We start from the raw sequence: 18,582 nt of genomic DNA, 5'->3' as shown, positions 1-18,582 counted from the left end.
CTTTGTACAAATGACATTCATTATGACATGCGATGGGCTATGAGCTAGGAGCCCGGCCTGTTTTGAATTTTATCATGTTTTGGTGAAAAATGATACCATTTATCGCATACATTTGAATAAAAATCCTATTATTTTATGCTATTGTAACAGTTAAATTGAAGCAAAGTATTCGGAATACATTAAATAGTGAAATATATCATTAACATAGGTAGTAACAACTGTGGTTTGTTGTTCATTAGTTTGACCTTCTCAAGGTGACCGATCCGATACACGACTTCTCGACAGGCATTACATCCACTAGTCTGAGATACCGCGGTTGATAGACTGGTCGGCTGTTTTCGTTTAAAATGAGTGTTCAATCAGATATAGAGAAGCGCAAGCAGATATCTGTACGAGGAATTGTTGCAGTTGAGAATGTAGCAGAGGTGAAAAAGGCGTTCAATCGTCATGTGCATTATACCTTGGTGAAAGACCGTAATGTTGCTACTCCGAGGGATTATTACTTCGCCTTGGCACACACTGTTAGGGATCACCTCGTCTCTCGCTGGATCAGAACTCAACAGTATTACTATGAGAAGGATCCTAAGGTACTATAGACCAGCCCTATATTTTTAGTGTAACTAATAAGTTACCCTCAATTGTTTTGGATATCTGAAACAGAACATGGAAGGAAATTATTTTATTCCCCTATCTATGTATTAATTATCCTGTGGTTAACATACAGGCACAAGGAGAATTTCTTAAAAAGGTCAAACATATTTTTATCTGAATGATAGTCATGCCTTTAGAGAATAGTATTTGTTTTATACTATACAACAACCATAAACCATTGATTTATTTAAGAAGTGCAACACCAACAAAAAAAAAAGAATAGTACAATCCATCTCCTTCCCATGGATGTCGTAAAAGGGGACTAAGGGATCGGCTTACAAACTTGGGATTCTTCTTTTAGGTGATGGGCTAGCACCTTGTCATTATTTGAATCTCAATTGTATCACAAAGCCAAACAGCTGAACATGGCATTACAGTCTTTTTAAGACTGTTGGCTCTGTCTACCCCGCAAGGGATATAGATGTGATGTTATGTATGTATGTATGTATGTAAGTGCAAATAAAATCAATATCATAAGCATACTTACACATAAATTGTTCTGCAATAAACAACTAGTTATGCACTTATGCATATTGTATAAGGCCTTTTGTTAAAGAAGTATTATTGTAAATGATAAGCTGTAAATAAAAAATTCTTTTTCGCATAGCGTGTCTACTACTTGTCCTTGGAGTACTATATGGGCAGATCCCTTCAAAATACGATGATCAACTTGGGCATCCAAGGGACTGTGGACGAGGCCTTGTACCAATTGGGTTTAGATATTGAGGAGTTGGAAGAGTTGGAAGAGGATGCTGGTTTGGGCAATGGAGGCCTAGGAAGACTGGCAGCTTGCTTTTTGGACTCTATGGCTACTTTGGGCTTAGCAGCATATGGTTATGGTAAGAAATGTCTCAATTTATATTTGGTTTATTATGCTTTTAGTTCCCGTTAAAGACTCTGACTCAGATGTCAAAATTTGTGCCTTTTCAAAATAACTTAACCTTATTTGATAAAACATAGTAAAAATTTCCATTAGAATGCTAGCTAAAATAGTTGACATTAAGTCTCTGACACAAAATAAACTAATTGAAGCAGTGGACAACATCAACTGGGCATCACGCCAATAATAATTCTGTGTGTAAGCAATTCATACTGAATCTGTGCTGTGTAGAGGGAAGGTTGACTGAATCTTGCAATATCTTCTTCAGCTAAAAAAGGAACTCCTTGAATAAATTAATTTATCCTTGTAATCATCATTTATTACATAAAAAAGTGCAAAACTTTCTCCATATTAATTCTGCCATGATCTATAGTCTTTTTCCACATGTATAAAATAAATCATTTTATATGTGCAGAAAGAGAAAATACATGTTACAATTTTGTTATTATTATAATGAACTGCTGAGCACTGTAAATTGTTTGAGCTAAAATTCCAGAACCAGAATGTAATAATTTTTCTTTTAATTTAAGCAATTTAGTTAGTTAATTGGTCATCACTTGTGACGTCACTGTTAAAGATTTAGAACGGATGTATGTTATATTCGTTTATGATTTATGGAAACTAATCTCTCCCGTCTGCGTGTTCCCGGTTGCACTCTTCACAGCATCTATGGAAACTGAAGACTCATTTTAAAACTTTATTTAAGGTATAAGGTACGAATACGGCATCTTCGCCCAGAAAATTGAGAATGGCGAGCAACAGGAGGAGCCCGACGACTGGCTTCGCTACGGGAACCCCTGGGAGAAGGCAAGACCAGAGTTCATGTTGCCGGTCAACTTCTACGGCAAAGTGGTCGACACGCCCGAGGGAAAGAAATGGATAGATACACAGGTAGGTTGGACAACATAGGGGCTATGGGATATATCCTATGGGAATTTTCATAAAGAAAAGTAGCTACGTCAAGGTCAATCAATTAATTAATATGTTATGAAAACAGGTTGCAAGGATGTTACATATTATGGTCTGCAGTGTATAAGTTTCATCAAACAGTTGTTTTTAGTTTATTCGTTATAGAAAGACAAAAATCCAAGTAAAGTTTGTTTTATAGCATGCCTGACGCCGATTGTTTTGTTGTTATACCTACCTACTTTCATTTATTCATTCATATAATCACGTCTATATCCATTGCGGGGTAGACAGAGCCAGCAGTTTTAAAAGACCATGCAACGCTAACTTTGGGCTAACGCCCAAAAGAAGAATCCCAAGTTTATAAGCTTATCCCTTAGCCGCCTTTAACGACATCCATGTTTCATCTTGTTTCACTTAATTTTATTTTATGTTAAGTTTACTCAGAAAAGGTACCTATTGAATGTTTCTAACGCAACGTTTCCATCACGATGTCAACGACCCACGCTACAGTTAAATTAATAACCTGTCATTCAGTACACAAATGATAAAATAGGTTATCAATAAAGACAAGTCGATTATGTAATTATTTTTCTTTAACACTTCCTCTCTTTTTAAACTTATCATGATGACTCACACTGGTATTCTAGTAACCTCGATTACCAAGGGGTTGGACAAAATCTACGGTTGTTACAGTGTAGTGTACCTAAGCATAATATTAATAAGTATCTATGGATGAGGGATGGATAGTTAAAATATATAGTTAATTTGTATCTAGTACTCCTTCTTTTTATTAATTTTTAATATTGTATATTTTTAATACTGTTCTTATTGTAGTTGTTACTAGCCCATCACAACTTGAGAAAATCCCTTGATTGATATACCTAAGTGTTCTGCATTAAAAGGCTATTAGGTACAATTTTTTTTCGCTTGCAGATCTGCACGTAATACTAAGCAAAATTATAAGATACTCATTCATCTTCCATGCTGGTCTAAGGAAACGCTGCTTGCTTGCTCAATTCCATCATTACACCATACTGCTGAAAGTGGTCTCTCAGTTTTATCGAGAATGTTGGCGCTGTCTATACTATAAGGGATAAAGACGTGATTATGGATGTACTCATTCAAACGCGGGGCATAGTTCCAATGTTATGCTCTGTAGCCACTCTCCCCGTTTTGACCCGAGAATAACATTTTATATTTACGAACATGAAGGGCAGTCAGGGTCACACGCAAAATACCTACCAAAATAAAATCCAATAATATTCAACACGGCTATAAATTAAACGCAAAAATAAATTATGTGTCTAATGACAGCGAAAGTCAATAGTCTGTATGTAAAACGAAATGAAAACATTTATTTTTGTAATATTACTATGTTAGAGTAAGATAATGATTTAATACGTTATTGTATCAACATGTTTACATCATTACCTCCCAGCTGTCAATGAATTGGTTTTCAGTTCACCGTGTTGTTAATGATTCTATTCAAATAGAGCGTGTTTTTACGCCGCTCTCCTTCACCGCAATCAAGATTCTATACAGGGATTACAATGTTTGTATGTCTTTAAACAGTAAATACAAATGTTATAGTAGCAATAAATTACATACATACATATGTCACGTCTTTATCCTTTACGGGTAAGAAGTTTCGAAACCCATTCCATTGCTATATTCAGATGGAAAGCTTAATGATGGAATTGAGATTTGGACAAATAAATAGCTTTTTTAATTATAAAAAAACGAGCGATTTAGCTGCCGATTTAATTCAGTGCTGTTAAAAAAAGTAGATTGTTTTTATGATCCAATGAGTTTACAAAGCTTCAGTCGTATATTTATTTGGCCACACTCCAACAATTTTAGAACATGTAGTAATATGTATGTGGTGTTACCAGGTGGTGTTCGCGATGCCGTACGACAACCCGATCCCCGGGTACAACAACAATGTAGTCAACACGTTACGATTGTGGTCCGCTAAGAGTCCCATCGACTTCAATCTACGCTTCTGTTAGTATATAATCTCATACATTGATAAAATAACGTTTGGTGGAGTACACATACTTTTAATTGTCTATTGTTGGCACCTATTACAAATTAAACCTTAATTAATTACAGTCAATTCTGGTGACTACATCCAAGCCGTGCTCGACCGCAACGTTGCTGAAAACATATCTCGGGTTTTGTACCCTAACGACAACTTCTTTGAAGGCAAGGAACTGCGTCTCCGGCAGGAATACTTTATGTGCGCTGCCACTCTGCAAGACATCATCCGTAGATACAAATCCTCCAAGTTCGGCTGCCGCGATGCCGTCCGAACTACCTTCGACAGTCTCCCTGACAAAGTAGCCATACAACTGAATGACACCCACCCAGCTCTGGCCATCCCTGAGCTGCTGAGAATTCTCGTCGACATCGAGAAAGTACCTTATGATGAAGCTTGGAAGCTAGTCGTCAAGTGCTGCGCTTACACCAACCACACCGTTCTCCCTGAAGCGCTCGAAAGGTGGCATTGCTCCATGTTGGAGAACGTTTTGCCGAGGCATATGGAGCTGATTTATCACATCAACTTCCTTCATTTACAAGAGGTCGCTAAGCGCTGGCCGGGCGACATGGATCGCCTGCGTCGCATGTCTCTTATCGAGGAGGAGGGCGAGAAACGCGTCAACATGGCGCATCTGTGCGTAGTAGGCTCTCACGCGGTCAACGGAGTGGCCGCGATACACTCTGATATCCTCAAGGCGACTGTTTTCCGCGACTTCTACGAGATGTGGCCCGAGAAGTTCCAGAACAAGACTAACGGTATTACTCCGCGTCGTTGGCTGCTGCTTTGCAACCCAGGTCTTTCTGATCTTATCTGCGACAAGGTCGGCGACGAGTGGACCGTGCACTTGGACCAGTTGCAGCAGCTGAAAAAGTGGGCGAAGGACCCGGCGTTCCAACGAGCGGTGATGAAGGTCAAGCAGGAGAATAAGCTGAGGTTGGCCGCTTTGATCGAGCGTGATACCGGCGTCAAAATTAATCCCGCCTCCATGTTTGATATCCAGGTAACGTTTTATTTATGAACTCCAATGACTTTGAATAATATTAGTAAGGATATGGATAAACATCAATGTTTTTTTCCGTTATGTTCAGGTGAAGCGTATCCACGAGTACAAACGTCAGTTGCTGAACATCCTGCACGTAGTCACGCTGTACAACCGCATCAAGCGAGACCCGGGCCTGGCTGTGACCCCGCGAACTGTCATGATTGGCGGCAAAGCGGCCCCTGGGTACTACATCGCCAAGCAGATCATCGCGCTTGCTTGTGCAGTCGGGAATACTGTAAGTATTTGGATGTCTTAAGGTAAAGCGTCTCAAGAGTTCGACGGGCAATTAATAAACATCGTGCCCTTGAAATAAAGAGATCATCATCGTCACACGGTCTATCCGGTTCCTCTTGCCTTGCACACCCTTGACTGTAACCGAGTTGTTTTTATTATCTACTGCTTTTTGAATTTTCATTTTTATTTAGTTGTTTCATTTTGTATCAGTACTTTAGAAGTGCCTTTTATCTCTATGTGAACTGACCATAAGTGCTACCCGTCCTTAGAAATTAGATAGATTTGAATTACCTAATCTTTTTCTTAGTCGGCCAGTTACTTTAGGACGTCGAACATCTTTTTTAAAACTGAACAATTTTTTTTTAATTTTTTTATTGACTAGGTGAACAATGACCCCGACGTGGGCGACAAGTTGAAACTGATCTTCCTGGAGAACTATCGTGTGACGCTCGCCGAGCGCATCATGCCCGCCGCCGACCTCAGCGAACAGGTAATTACAGTACCCTATTCAAGTAACTCTCTTCTCAGTTATTCAATGTTTGACTGGAAGAGATCCCTAAGTAGGATAAGTCCACTGTATTTTTGTTTTTTTGTATGTACAATAAAGATATTACAAACGAACAGTATTACCACTTTTATAGGTTCCCGGCAACAATAAAAAAAAGAATAGGACCACACCATCTCTTTCCCATGGATTTCGTAAAAGACGACTAAGGGAAAGGCTTATAAACTTGGGATTCTTTTTTTAGGCAATGGGTTAGCAACCTGTCACTATTTGAATCTAAATTCTATTTTAAGGCCAAATAGCTGAACGTATCACTCTTTTCAAGACTGTTGGCTCTGTCTACCCCGCAAGGGATATAGACGTGATTATATGTATGTGTGTGTAAAATACATCGATGTACTTGCGAAGATGTATTTTTTGTATGACGCGGAAATATTTAAGCTGTTGAGCCTATCAGAGTACGCCATTTGAACCCGTGAACCGAATTGCCCGCTAGTATGAGCGGTATGAGCGATATAGCAGAGGACATCTTATTTTTGAATATTAAGTTTAATATTTTTATTGAGTTTTCATTCGGTGTTATATTCGGATTTATTAAAGTGGTAGTAAGGTTTAAAGGCATTTATTCTCATAAAGAATTAACAAAATTCACTTACATGAGAACATTCATTAATTTATAAACATAAGTAGTGATACGCGCACATTAACATCGCAACACAAACACAATATGTAATTGTCACACTCTACCCTCACAACTTAATAATAAAGTCTCACTGCACTGTACCGCCGGGCGTAGATAGGCAAGTAGATGGCCGGTAAACAAGTTGCGTACAAAGATGTAAGAAGCCGTAATGTACCATAAATTTATACAAATCAAGTCTTTATCCCTTTTTGGGCAGACAGAGAAAATAGATTCTTAGTACAATATTGCTGAAGCTTGTTGTCACTAAAAAAAATACTAATAGATTGTTAATTATTTTATCAGATCTCTACAGCTGGTACAGAAGCTTCCGGCACTGGTAACATGAAATTCATGTTGAACGGTGCACTCACGATTGGCACCATGGACGGCGCCAACGTCGAGATGGCGGAGGAAGCCGGGGAAGGCAACATGTTCATATTCGGCATGAGAGTCAATGATGTCGAGGACTTGCAGAGGAAAGGGTAAGGAGCTGGTATATTTAAGTTTCAGTAACGGTTCTTGATTGGTACTGGTTTGGGTCAAAATTTGTGCTGTAAAATACGAACAGTAATTAATTGAAAATCGGACCAAATCGGAACCAGTGGACCCGAAGCAGCGGCGGAAGGTGCATTCACAGATGAGAGAGATGGTTATTGATTTATTTTATTTGTTTGATATACATTGGTAATGGCAGGCCCAGTAGGACACGCTTTTAGGTTAATAAAAATGGCATGACTCAATAAATCTTCAACAGATAAACCTTAAAAGACCTTAAAAAATTTCATCAACATAAAATTTTGTTGGGTTTCAAACTCGCCTGGTATAGGTACGTATGCAGCGGCGATCTATATTTTTACATACCGTATGTATGTAAAAATATAGATCGCCGCTGCATACATAAAATCACGCCTCTTTCCCGAAGGAGAGTACATGTTTCCACTACTATTACTGTTTTTTTTTAATTTTTGTTATTGAACACAGTTACAACGCCTACGAGTACTATGAGCGCAATCCGGAACTGCGCCAGTGTATTGAGCAGATCCGCAGCGGTTTCTTCTCCCCGGGCGAGCCGGGCAAGTTCGCGCACATCGCTGACGTCCTGCTGCACCACGACCGGTTCCTGCACCTCGCCGACTACGACGCCTATATCGAGGCGCAGCAGAAAGTGTCGGACGTCTACCAGGTACAATTTGTTTGAAACCTTTCTCAAAGTTGGCATTGGCTCGCTTTGAAGCGCTGGCTGTGGGGTTGGGCTTTAAAATCTTTTAGGAAAATGTCACGGTGTCGAGCAGCAGAAGTCTATATTTTACACCAGCATCGTTTCGTGACCGTTGGGAAAGAGAGTATTCCCTAATGGGGCTTCCAAAGCGATTGGAGCGTAAATTAAATCTGTGTTACGAACGTTGCTCGCTCGATTGCGTAAGTCAGATGGGAGTCTGAGATTTGGAAAAATACTTTTTATTCATTAGAGCTTTTTCTGACCAGGACCAAGCCAAGTGGGCTGAAATGGTGATCCACAATATCGCGTCGTCCGGCAAGTTCTCATCCGACCGCACGATCGCAGAATACGCTCGTCAAATCTGGGGTGTGGAGCCGACCTGGGAAAAACTCCCCGCTCCCCATGACACCGCGGCCTAAATACCTGCCAACCACGGGTGCAGCTCGCTTCTCTGTATTTGGACTAAGTATTCTATAGCACTCCGATACGGACTACGTTAGTTAAATTAAACGCATATTTATTATTATACATGTAAACTAGAATTTTGCGCGTGTCTTGAAGAACAAGTGTCTTCTCAAGAAGTTTTGTAGAATTGTTGTCTAAAGCTTAGAATCAGATGAGATAGATTTTTAATGCCATTTTTGGACTTAGAAAGTTACAGGCACGTAAACAGTAAATAAATGGATTTATGACATAAAATGAATCTCTATCAGCCAATAAATGATCATTGTTCCAGTCTAGTACTGGTAATTAATACTTATATCTTTCTAAAGCTATATGAGATCTAAAGTCTAAAGAATAAGTCGGCAAGCAAATCGTTTACATATGTAAATGAAAAGCCCTTTTACAATAGCCATTACGCGACGGTATACATGAATTTGCTGTTTATAACTGTCTATTTTTGTATGAATGTTTGTTGTAATCTGCTATTCACATTTTTAAAGTTGAGTGTTGTCAATTATTGATTGAAATGATGCCTTACTTTTGATTGATATTATGACATAAACGAACTAGTGCTTGTACTACGTCCCAATAGTTAATCGGATTTTAATTTTTTTATGTTATGAGTGAATTATTAAAAACTAGGAAATTATATGAGGCTAAAATGTTATTTTGCCGCTATATAACATCAAGTGTGTCAGGATTTACTGAACTCAAAACACTGCATACTTAAGAATAATACTTTTGAATGAGATTAGTATTTTTAAATACCTAAATTTATATTTATCTTGCAATGTTAAAAGTATTTGCAAGGCCTGTGCTAATTAATGTAGTGTTATATGTTTAAAGAGTCTAGTAGTCCATTTTAAAATGTTACCTATGAAAAGAAGTTTTATTGAAACGGAATAAGAATTCCAATTTAAAATTTTAAATTGTCCGAATGAACATTTAACATTTGGTACATGACAGAGTTCTTACCGAATTATTTTACTAAAGTCACAATTTATTTTTGTACTTTTTTATATCTTTGAATTGTACGTCCTAATTCCTTTCTCTTTTATATGTAACTCTTTTACTACATATAATATCTTTAATACATTTAGAAGATTAGGTGCAAGAGCCATCTTTTGCGGCAGCTCGGTGTCCTAGCATGTTTGTCTATTCTAATATTAGATACTTCTTCTTTATTGTAGAATTTAAGGTATTCTTTTTTATTTATTTTGTGCCATATACTATTTATTATAACAGTTTACATACTATTGCAGAGTCAAATTTAGATAAAATGTTACATTTGATTGATTTATTTGTATACCTATAGTAAATTGAGTAAGAAAATAAATATTATAAGTAACAAAAATTTAAGTTCAGGCTTAAAAGATAATTAATTGTTTATAATTGCCACAAATTCGACCTTCTTTTTCAATAAACATTGTAATCATGAAATATTGTTTAATTCGTTTCACCATATTGTACTATGCCACAATATTTTTTTTATTAACATTAGTATAAGATACGTTATGTTTCTCTTCAAGTTCTTGTTTGCACATCAATACATTGTATGTCGACCTCCAGTATCACATTAATAGCAGCGATTATTGTGAATAGAGCTCGGGCTCCAATGTGCGCAGATTGATGAGCTTCCTGTCGCCTGCGTGCGCAATTACGGATACCGGCTGCACCCTTCAAACTCGCCTCGCATCTTCTAACACGGCTTGAAAGAGACCACGCGATATATTCAACTCGTTTTAATAGCCGAGTGTCATCGTCCTCGCCACGATTGCGAGGTATTACTCACAACGCGTTTACCCCCCGGACGAGCTGGTCGCCACCGCTCGTCGTTTCGTGTGTTTGTGGTTTTTGTGAAGTGGGTGCCTCACCGAGCCTTTGGTCCCGGTCGCAGGTAAGAATCATAATACACAATAAAATTTTCATAATCTTACTCCTTTGTGTCACAAAATCTCTTTTTGCCAATAAAGCCGGGCCGGTAATGTGCGGCCCCGATCGATAACGATGTTGTCTTCGAGAGTAGAGACGCTTGTGGCTAACTCAGATTTCTTATTGGAATATTTCTAGACTTAATAAGCAATATGTAACATAGACTGTTATTTATATTATACCTAATGGCATGTACCTACTGCATAACTGGCACATAGTAGCGCTTGTATCAAGAAATATTATACTCGAGCCATGTGATTAATCGACATTGCAAATTTAATCACAACATAAGATAGATATACACGTATCAGATAAGGCCAATTCGATTCTACAAAAAATATTTGATAACTACATTCATTCATTGTTATTGTAGAGGTCAACAGCACAGCGGCTAAGTCATAAAGTGGGTGGCGGATATTGGGAAATTGCGACTAAAATTTGATTCAAAACTGTACTGCCTAATATATTTAGCTTGCATAACCTATCTATTAGAAGATTCACCCAAGTTTAAGAGAATGTATAGTTATATTACAGATAAAATAGCTGGACAAGTATGGATGCAACTTTCGCTGTTTGCTTAGGAATAACAATCAAGTGCTAAAGTCGAGGACAATTTAATGAATAAGGACAAATTTTCTTTGAAAAAAAATTGTACGCACACACATATGTTAAAAAGATCAACAGTTAATATAAGGTTTTGGTTTGGTTCTTATAATGAAAAATGCATTCATAAAAAGTTCTGTCAAATTAATTTTTAGTATAATTACTTAGTACACCCAAGTAAAATTTTGTGATTATGCTTGCGTGTGGACATTTTGTAGGCCATTAATTAAAAAACAGGCAGGGCCGACGCCTAAAGTTTCTGCCCGTACGAGCATATCGACCTTCCCCTATTTACCGAATAAGTCACTTTTGGGGTAACACAGGGAACAGTAACCCCGGAAAATATTCAATACTATATCTGCCATTTCAATAGGTAAAATATTTGGTACTAAGTTATTTCAGTAATATAAAATTATTAATTTTTTTGAGATTGTGGGTAATACTAGGATTAATTAATAAAATTTTGGTACCAAAAAGTAAGAAAATCTGCTGAAGTTCCGTATAATTGGCAAGAAAGCACTTATAACTAGTTTTTTCGGTTTATTAAAATAGGTAGTAAGTACTTCTCATATCGAGTTTTTAACTTCTGTTATTTGTAAAATAATCCACATAACAAAAATTATTCTTTAGATTGATAATAACATTTTTTTAAATTAACAATAGGTTGTAGTAAAACCAAATTGCGCGTGACCATAAACAATCCTAAGTAAAAATAACTACTAAGTTCACCTACACCTAGTAGGTTGAAAATAAAGTTTCATCAAAAGAATAAAAAAACAAATGAAATAAAGCGAAGTTGTATAGTCACATGGTGCCTTTGTGGGATGGGCGAGTTCCGCAAAAGCAGGTGCAAATTCAAGAGCAGCTGGCAGGGCCGGTTTTTTCTTGCTTTTGGCAGGTAGCTGTACAGTGAATACAAAATTTAGTTAAAATAGAGCCATAGAGAGTAGCATTATGATTTATAGTTTATTTATTTTTTATAGTACCTGCTTATCCCAATAATTACCTATTATTAAAAATTATTGGTTACATTTTGTTTTGGTAATAGTGGTTTAATTCGCAATGGTGAGACGGCAGTTGTTATTCGTACGTATTTACCTGCCTTATCGACATCTACATTAAATAAAGATCCGGCCCTTTCATATTTTACATAGACACGGATGATGATTCAACCGTGATTTTTCTAATCTAACTTACAAGTCGCGCAAGTCATAAGGGACCTTTGCGCTTGAACGAAATTTGTACGTTGGGCGCGGGGGGAAAGGGAAAAAGGAGGCATGTGCAGACATTCATACCGACCGCTCACCCATCTGAGACGCAGCAGACAGTCGATATTGAACGCGATATCTTCCGCTTAACACGATCGAAAGATTCCTTTCAGATTTTTTGAGGTAGAAGGTTTCTGTAAAATATTTTGTCAGGTGCTAGAGAGATATTTTAAGCGTTCAATTTAAACTAAATTTAAGGTACTTAATAGATCATACCAACCTATATTCTAAGAAAAAATAGAAAAACTATAACAATCTAATGCTTGAAACTAAAGGTTAAGCAATAATCACAACAACTCGTGCAACTCATCAGTATTAACCTATTGGTTCGGTTTAAAAAATAAATCTACAAAGCCACGATCAGCTTCTTTAACGAGGAGTCTGAATTTAAACTTATGGTTGTATCCGTTTGAACGAGGGGTGGGTCTCCAAGTTCAGACGGGTACTTGGGTTCAAGTCGATAACTGATTCAGAGTTTCTGGTTTAAATTATGTTGCCGCATATTGAGCTATACTTTATTTGTGGAGTGGCATCGGAAAGTATATCAAAGATGCCTAACAACATTTTATTTAATAAAGCTTAGATATTCTTCATTTTCTTCCCGGTCGATGGTAAGACTTAAGTAATATCACGATTTTAAAGTAATATTTCCAGTAGTCTTTCTTTTGTAGACACGCATCGAACCACATTCTGTAATATAAATAAACGCCATTTTATAGACAAATCCACACGCCATACGTTTGGTTAGTAAACGTTTCTCTTGTGAAATCCAAACACGAACGTGCCGGAGCCATTTCTGGATACCGAAGCCAAAAATAACCTTCCGTCATTCTGTAAGTACAACCACGGGGTTTTTGTACTCTGAATCTAAGTTTTCATATTCAAATGATTGTAGATGCTTTTATCACCAAGTGCATTTAATTTTGCTATGGCGTAGTACGCCATGAATCGTTATGTGAGGGGCTTTGAATCATGTAAGTTTCAACATGATGTATAGAGATATCAAATATATTAGATATCAAGTTTATTTAAGTGAATAATTTGTTTTTTTTTTACTCAAGGCAGTTGTGTTATGAATTTAAATTTAGTTAAGAAACTAAGCTGAATTTTAATAAGCTTGTAACTTCCGGATTCCAATAAGGATTGTAGGTATTAAAAGCTAATATCGATTTAAGCTTTTGACCAACATAAACAGAATACCTAAGATATATAATTGTGGTAGTATAGTTTAATACTTGCTGGTAGTGAAGCACTTAAATTAAATCATTAGGCACGAAATAATTACTATTGAAATAGAATTCTATGATTTTCATACATACATACATATGGTCACGTCTATATCCCTTGCGGGGTAGACAGAGCCAACAGTCTTGAAAAGGCTGAATGGCCACGTTCAGCTATTTGGTTTAATGATAGGAATTGAGATTCAAATAGTGACAGGTTGCTAGCCCATCGCCTAAAAAAGAATCCCAAGTTTGAAAGCCTTTTACGTCATCCATGGGAAAGAGATGGAGTGGTCCTTTTTTTTTTTGTATTAGTGCCGGCAACCACACGGCACTATGATTTTCAGTGTACGAATTAATGGTTTACATAGGTACATATCAGTACGTTTCAGTAAATTTTACCTGCACGAGTATGAAACATCCCCATAGAAATGAAATTGCTTGGAAATTTTTCATTTCCATCCTATTTCCTTCGTTCGGTGATAGAATTATTAGAACAGCCAGACAGTTCTAGCGTTAATTTTCCCGGATTAAAAGTTTAATGCGGATTAACTCTGAGAAATTAATATTTCATTTAATTTGAAGGTTATTAATAGTCAGTTTAGTAATGTTAGGAGGCAGTAATATTGAAGTAGAGAATTTGAGCCCCGCTGCGAGGGATTTTTAAAGACTTCTTACTGTCACAGTTTCTTACATAGGTAAATAAAATATTTAATATGTAGGCATTATTTATTGTTATAGTGCAGACATCCACTGCTTATAACGAAGCTAGTGCGCTCAACATCATGCCACATGCAAATATAAATTGTTTTTAGAAAATAATGTGGCATTATATATGTACCTACCTACTTAAGAAGTTTGTTTTTAGATATTAGGCAATTGGGAACATAAAAGAACGAAGAAAGTGCATTATCAACACATTAGCTAGCAAGTGATGTGGTGAACGTAAAAATGTTAACATTGCATGACGGGCCGAGGTTCCGGTATTGACGGCGCACGGCCGCGGCACGTCCTGTGTACAAATAACACACGTGATTTACCAATAATTTGATTTACTAACAACCGAAAAAAGTTTCAGATTAAATAAGGATTATCATCACATTTATTGTCATAATGCTATTAACATTCGAATCTCTCGAGAAGAGGTTGGGGTGCGCCCATGACCACGATCTTGTGTTAGGTAAGCAGGTTTTTTCACGAAGCGAATCCGGTCTGACATCCCTTTGCAGGAGAACCTAATCCATATTGGAGGATTATGTCTCCCTGAATGTGCAGGGTTTTCACACGATGTTTTACCTCATCGTATGAGCATCAGTTGGTAAACAAACGAATACTTACCTACATACATAACTCAGAAGAGTCATTACTGTTATTATTAGAGAAGTGGTGTCAAATTGCTAACCCCTTTTGTTCCTGTTCTCCAAGGAATTTCCAGTATTTGTTTCTGGAAATTCCTTGGGGAACAGGAAAGTAGACCATGTTACTCCTGAAAGTCTATTTTATCTGTGCTGAATTTCGTTAAAATCGTTCAAGTAGGTTTCGAGTTTATTCGTAACAAAAAATAAATACAAATCAAAATGTTCTAAAAGATGGAAAAGATGAATAGATATGTATTGTAACTTATACACTTGAAAATGTGATCTGTATATTTTGTTTCAGATTCGGGCTGCACCCAGCCGCATAGCGGCTCACCAACTTTTTTGTTTTTATTTCGTCAGTGAACTGTGTTACCTTTTTCGTTAACCCAGTGAAAAAGTGACAACAGTGAAGTGAGCAAGTGATAGTGTCAACATGGCGTTCTCTGGATTATCCGCCCTCGTGGCACTGATCGCATTAGGTAAGTAAATTAAGATGACTTGGTGAATTAATTTGTTTTGTTTAGTAGCGGACCTCGGGGCCTAAAACACATAGAAATTAGAGAGACAAAGGTGGTAACTACCGTGTTACCTGACGGTAACTTAAAATCATAGAGTAGCCTAAACCCGCTAATCAAGCCACCGCTTCTATAAGATTCAAGTTTGGAAAAAGATTTTATCCTTTATTAGTCATTCACGTGTACGAGATCCTATTGTAAATAAGATTTGGTTTATAGTAAAAAAGAAAGTTCGATGAAATTGAGAATATTTCGTAGCCGGTGCTACTGTAGCGGGAGCGATGTTTCGACTCAACCGCCACCAAAGGGAAGATCTTCCGCCAGGCTAGGTGTTGTGCCTGGGGAACCGCGGCTCCAACGATGTTGTGTCGGAGGTTGTATATATAGCTCCAATCCGTGAAATCTTTGAAATCGCGTCTCAGATTCTTCGCTGCTATTGGTTGAGCGTGTCATTTTCTTAGCGATGATTGACAGTAGTTGTTTGATTTGATGTTTGTGGCGAATGGCGTAGAGATGTCGCCACAGTACTCCCCCCCAAGACCGGAGGTCTGAAGTCTTGATCTTGCTGTGCAATCTGTGCTGTCAGTAGCTTGCAAGTGCCAGTTGTCTTCCAGTGAGTCGGAAGTTGCTCGAAGTCCTAGTGAGTCAGGAGTGAGCCGTTGCGTTGCTCGTAGTCTGCGGTGAGTCGAGACAGTAGAGAGCGAAGTCGACTTGTTGGCGCCGGGAGAAATCGTGCAGAGCTGCCACGCTGGAGAGAAGAGCGGCCGTCGAAGAAATCCAGGCGTGGGCTGCGGTAGATGCGTCGGTCGCTGAAGTCGAAGAGAGTGAAGTGCGGGTGGAGACAGGACCAGGAAGCTCGGTGAGTCGGCTGCGATGGACCTGCTGCGATACCCAGTTGCTGGCTTGCTGTGAGACTGCTTGCAGAGTGAGGAGTGATGCTGAGGATTAGAGTTGATGATGATGGAGAAGGTTGCTTCCAATCACGTCGGGGTCACCAATGTAGCGGGAGCGATGTTTCGACTCAACCGCCACCAAAGGGAAGATCTTCCGCCAGGCTAGGTGTTGTGCCTGGGGAACCGCGGCTCCAACGATGTTGTGTCGGAGGTTGTATTATATAGCTCCAATCCGTGAAATCTTTGAAATCGCGTCTCAGATTCTTCGCTGCTATTGGTTGAGCGTGTCATTTTCTTAGCGATGATTGACAGTAGTTGTTTGATTTGATGTTTGTGGCGAATGGCGTAGAGATGTCGCCACACTACGCTGCAAGCTACAACAGATGCTACGCTGTTTCGTAGCTGGATGAGGAGTATTTTCTGTTTATTTCTGCTTTATAAAACTAAGATTAATTATGTTACATTAGTGTATTTAAAACTATCTTACTTTTGTTAGAGGATATAAACATAGATACCCACATACTTTTAAACTCCCACATTGATATTGTCAAATCTGTATAAAGCACCAAATCAAAAGTGCCGTTTTAAATATAAGTGTAAAAAGGGTATTTTATGTGCCACGAATGGAAAAGGTCTTATGATTATTGCGGAAGAAAAGAAGGGAGAAAAGAAACTGATCCCGAGAGATTTGCGATAAACGACTAGCTACAAAATGTAGACGGAGAATAAAGATGAATAAAGATGATGATGAAATATTGTTGTGATGAATAAATCTTAGCAAAAGTATGAGTTACATTTCAGTTGGCTACCCTAGGGGTTACCAGATAGGGTGGAAGGTGGAAGTGTACGTCATAGATCGATACAGCGGGCCGGGCAACGAACCATAGTATGAGCACGTCACAGTCCTAGCCACGCCACATTAAAAGCGGTTTATGACCAAAACACTCTCAAGATGGCCTCAAAAATATCAACGTAATTTTTGTGTTGAATTCTAGAATGAATACTCTCAGAGTTTATGATTTTTGATCAATTATGCATATACTTGGTCCACAGATGAAAGCATATAGAACATACTATGTGCGTATGACATTAGATTCTGCTGTTTTTTTCAAAGTTCGGGATCTGGTGAACAAGAAGCAATAATACTATACTTACCTCGAAAAATTTGAAAAAAGAACAATCACTCCACTGTTTTGTGGGATTACTTAAGAATAAATCCACTAACAATAAGTGTATCAATTATCCTAAGGTCAGTTTGGTCAGGCAGGCAGCCGATTGTAAACTTTTTTGACGAATTTTACAGTAGCATCGCTCACTTGTTTTGTGGACCCCAAACCTTTTATATAAATGATTGAGAATATAACATCTATGCTCACGTTAATAACTACTTATGTGATTTGTTAAACATTTTTATTGTTGGGCGTCTGACTGACATATGATTCTTTTGAATTTTAAATGCTTAGAAATAAGCTTCGAAATTAAGTACTATTAAAATCTGCCTAAGAAATGTAATAAAAATTACATTTATTAGGCTCGCGACACCTAAATAGTATTTCGAACAAACGTCTGTCTATGCTGACTTTTATTAAGTAAATATTTGCGCGATCCGGTCGGCTTTGCGTGGGTGAGGTCGCCGATTCCAGTCTGAATACTAGGTTTACTTGGTGTCTGTCTGTCTGTACCAGAACGTTGGCCTTTCTGCGAGCATGAAGGTCGCGTCTGAGGTAATAATGCAAGAAATCTTAAAAGGATTTTGCTCCTGTTTTGCTGCGAAGTACGGCGAGTTTATAGAAATCGATGAAGACAAATTATATCCCAAGTTATACGGCCGGTCGGGACTCAAGCAGTCAAGGCTTTCAGAACAAATTCTCTTGACATCAAGATATGGAAAACCGCTCCAAACATGAAGCTTATTTTAGAAAGTTATAAACCGGAATCCTAAGTAAAATCCGAAACAATTACCTAGGTACTAAAAGAATCGTAAATATTTGCAGATTCGCACTTAAGACATAAGAATCTTTGTTGCTATTAAACTACGTTTATTTTAATAATAGTGTGATTTAAGTACAAAACATGACCTCTCGCTAGCAAGTTTATCAATGACGTAATCCTCGCCTACTGTTTTTTATCTGGAGTTAGGCTACAATTATTTATTTCATTTGTTTATCTAGTTCTTCTTACTC

The 18,582-nt window shown here is 37.8% G+C and overlaps 2 protein-coding genes across 46 annotated transcripts in view; both read left to right on the top strand.

The window, feature by feature from the left end:
- The first annotated feature begins 16 nt into the window (after window positions 1-16).
- On the top strand, window positions 17-10,041 carry LOC106135348 (glycogen phosphorylase). The gene is made up of 10 exons (XM_060948007.1): window positions 17-587; window positions 1,259-1,490; window positions 2,238-2,422; window positions 4,333-4,444; window positions 4,553-5,481; window positions 5,570-5,758; window positions 6,140-6,247; window positions 7,248-7,426; window positions 7,926-8,127; window positions 8,430-10,041. Exons 1-10 carry the CDS (start codon window positions 348-350, stop codon window positions 8,580-8,582), a joined length of 2,529 nt encoding a protein of 842 aa, XP_060803990.1. The 5' UTR covers window positions 17-347; the 3' UTR covers window positions 8,583-10,041.
- A 348-nt stretch (window positions 10,042-10,389) lies between these two features.
- LOC106135349 (cell adhesion molecule Dscam2) overlaps window positions 10,390-18,582 on the top strand; it is a 66,720-nt gene continuing 58,527 nt past the window's right edge. For all 45 annotated transcript variants that reach the window (XM_060947962.1, XM_060947961.1, XM_060947970.1 and 42 more), the window contains exons 1-2: window positions 10,390-10,504; window positions 15,293-15,470. In XM_060947962.1, coding sequence (XP_060803945.1) covers window positions 15,425-15,470 — 46 coding nt within the window. In that variant the 5' untranslated portion in view covers window positions 10,390-10,504; window positions 15,293-15,424. The remainder of the gene's footprint in view (window positions 10,505-15,292; window positions 15,471-18,582) is intronic.

This window comes from Amyelois transitella, chromosome 14, assembly GCF_032362555.1.
Source record: "Amyelois transitella isolate CPQ chromosome 14, ilAmyTran1.1, whole genome shotgun sequence".
Lineage (NCBI taxonomy): Eukaryota > Metazoa > Arthropoda > Insecta > Lepidoptera > Pyralidae > Amyelois > Amyelois transitella.
The sequence above is the reverse complement of the archived record's forward strand: the minus strand, read 5'-3'. Positions and strand labels throughout refer to the sequence as shown.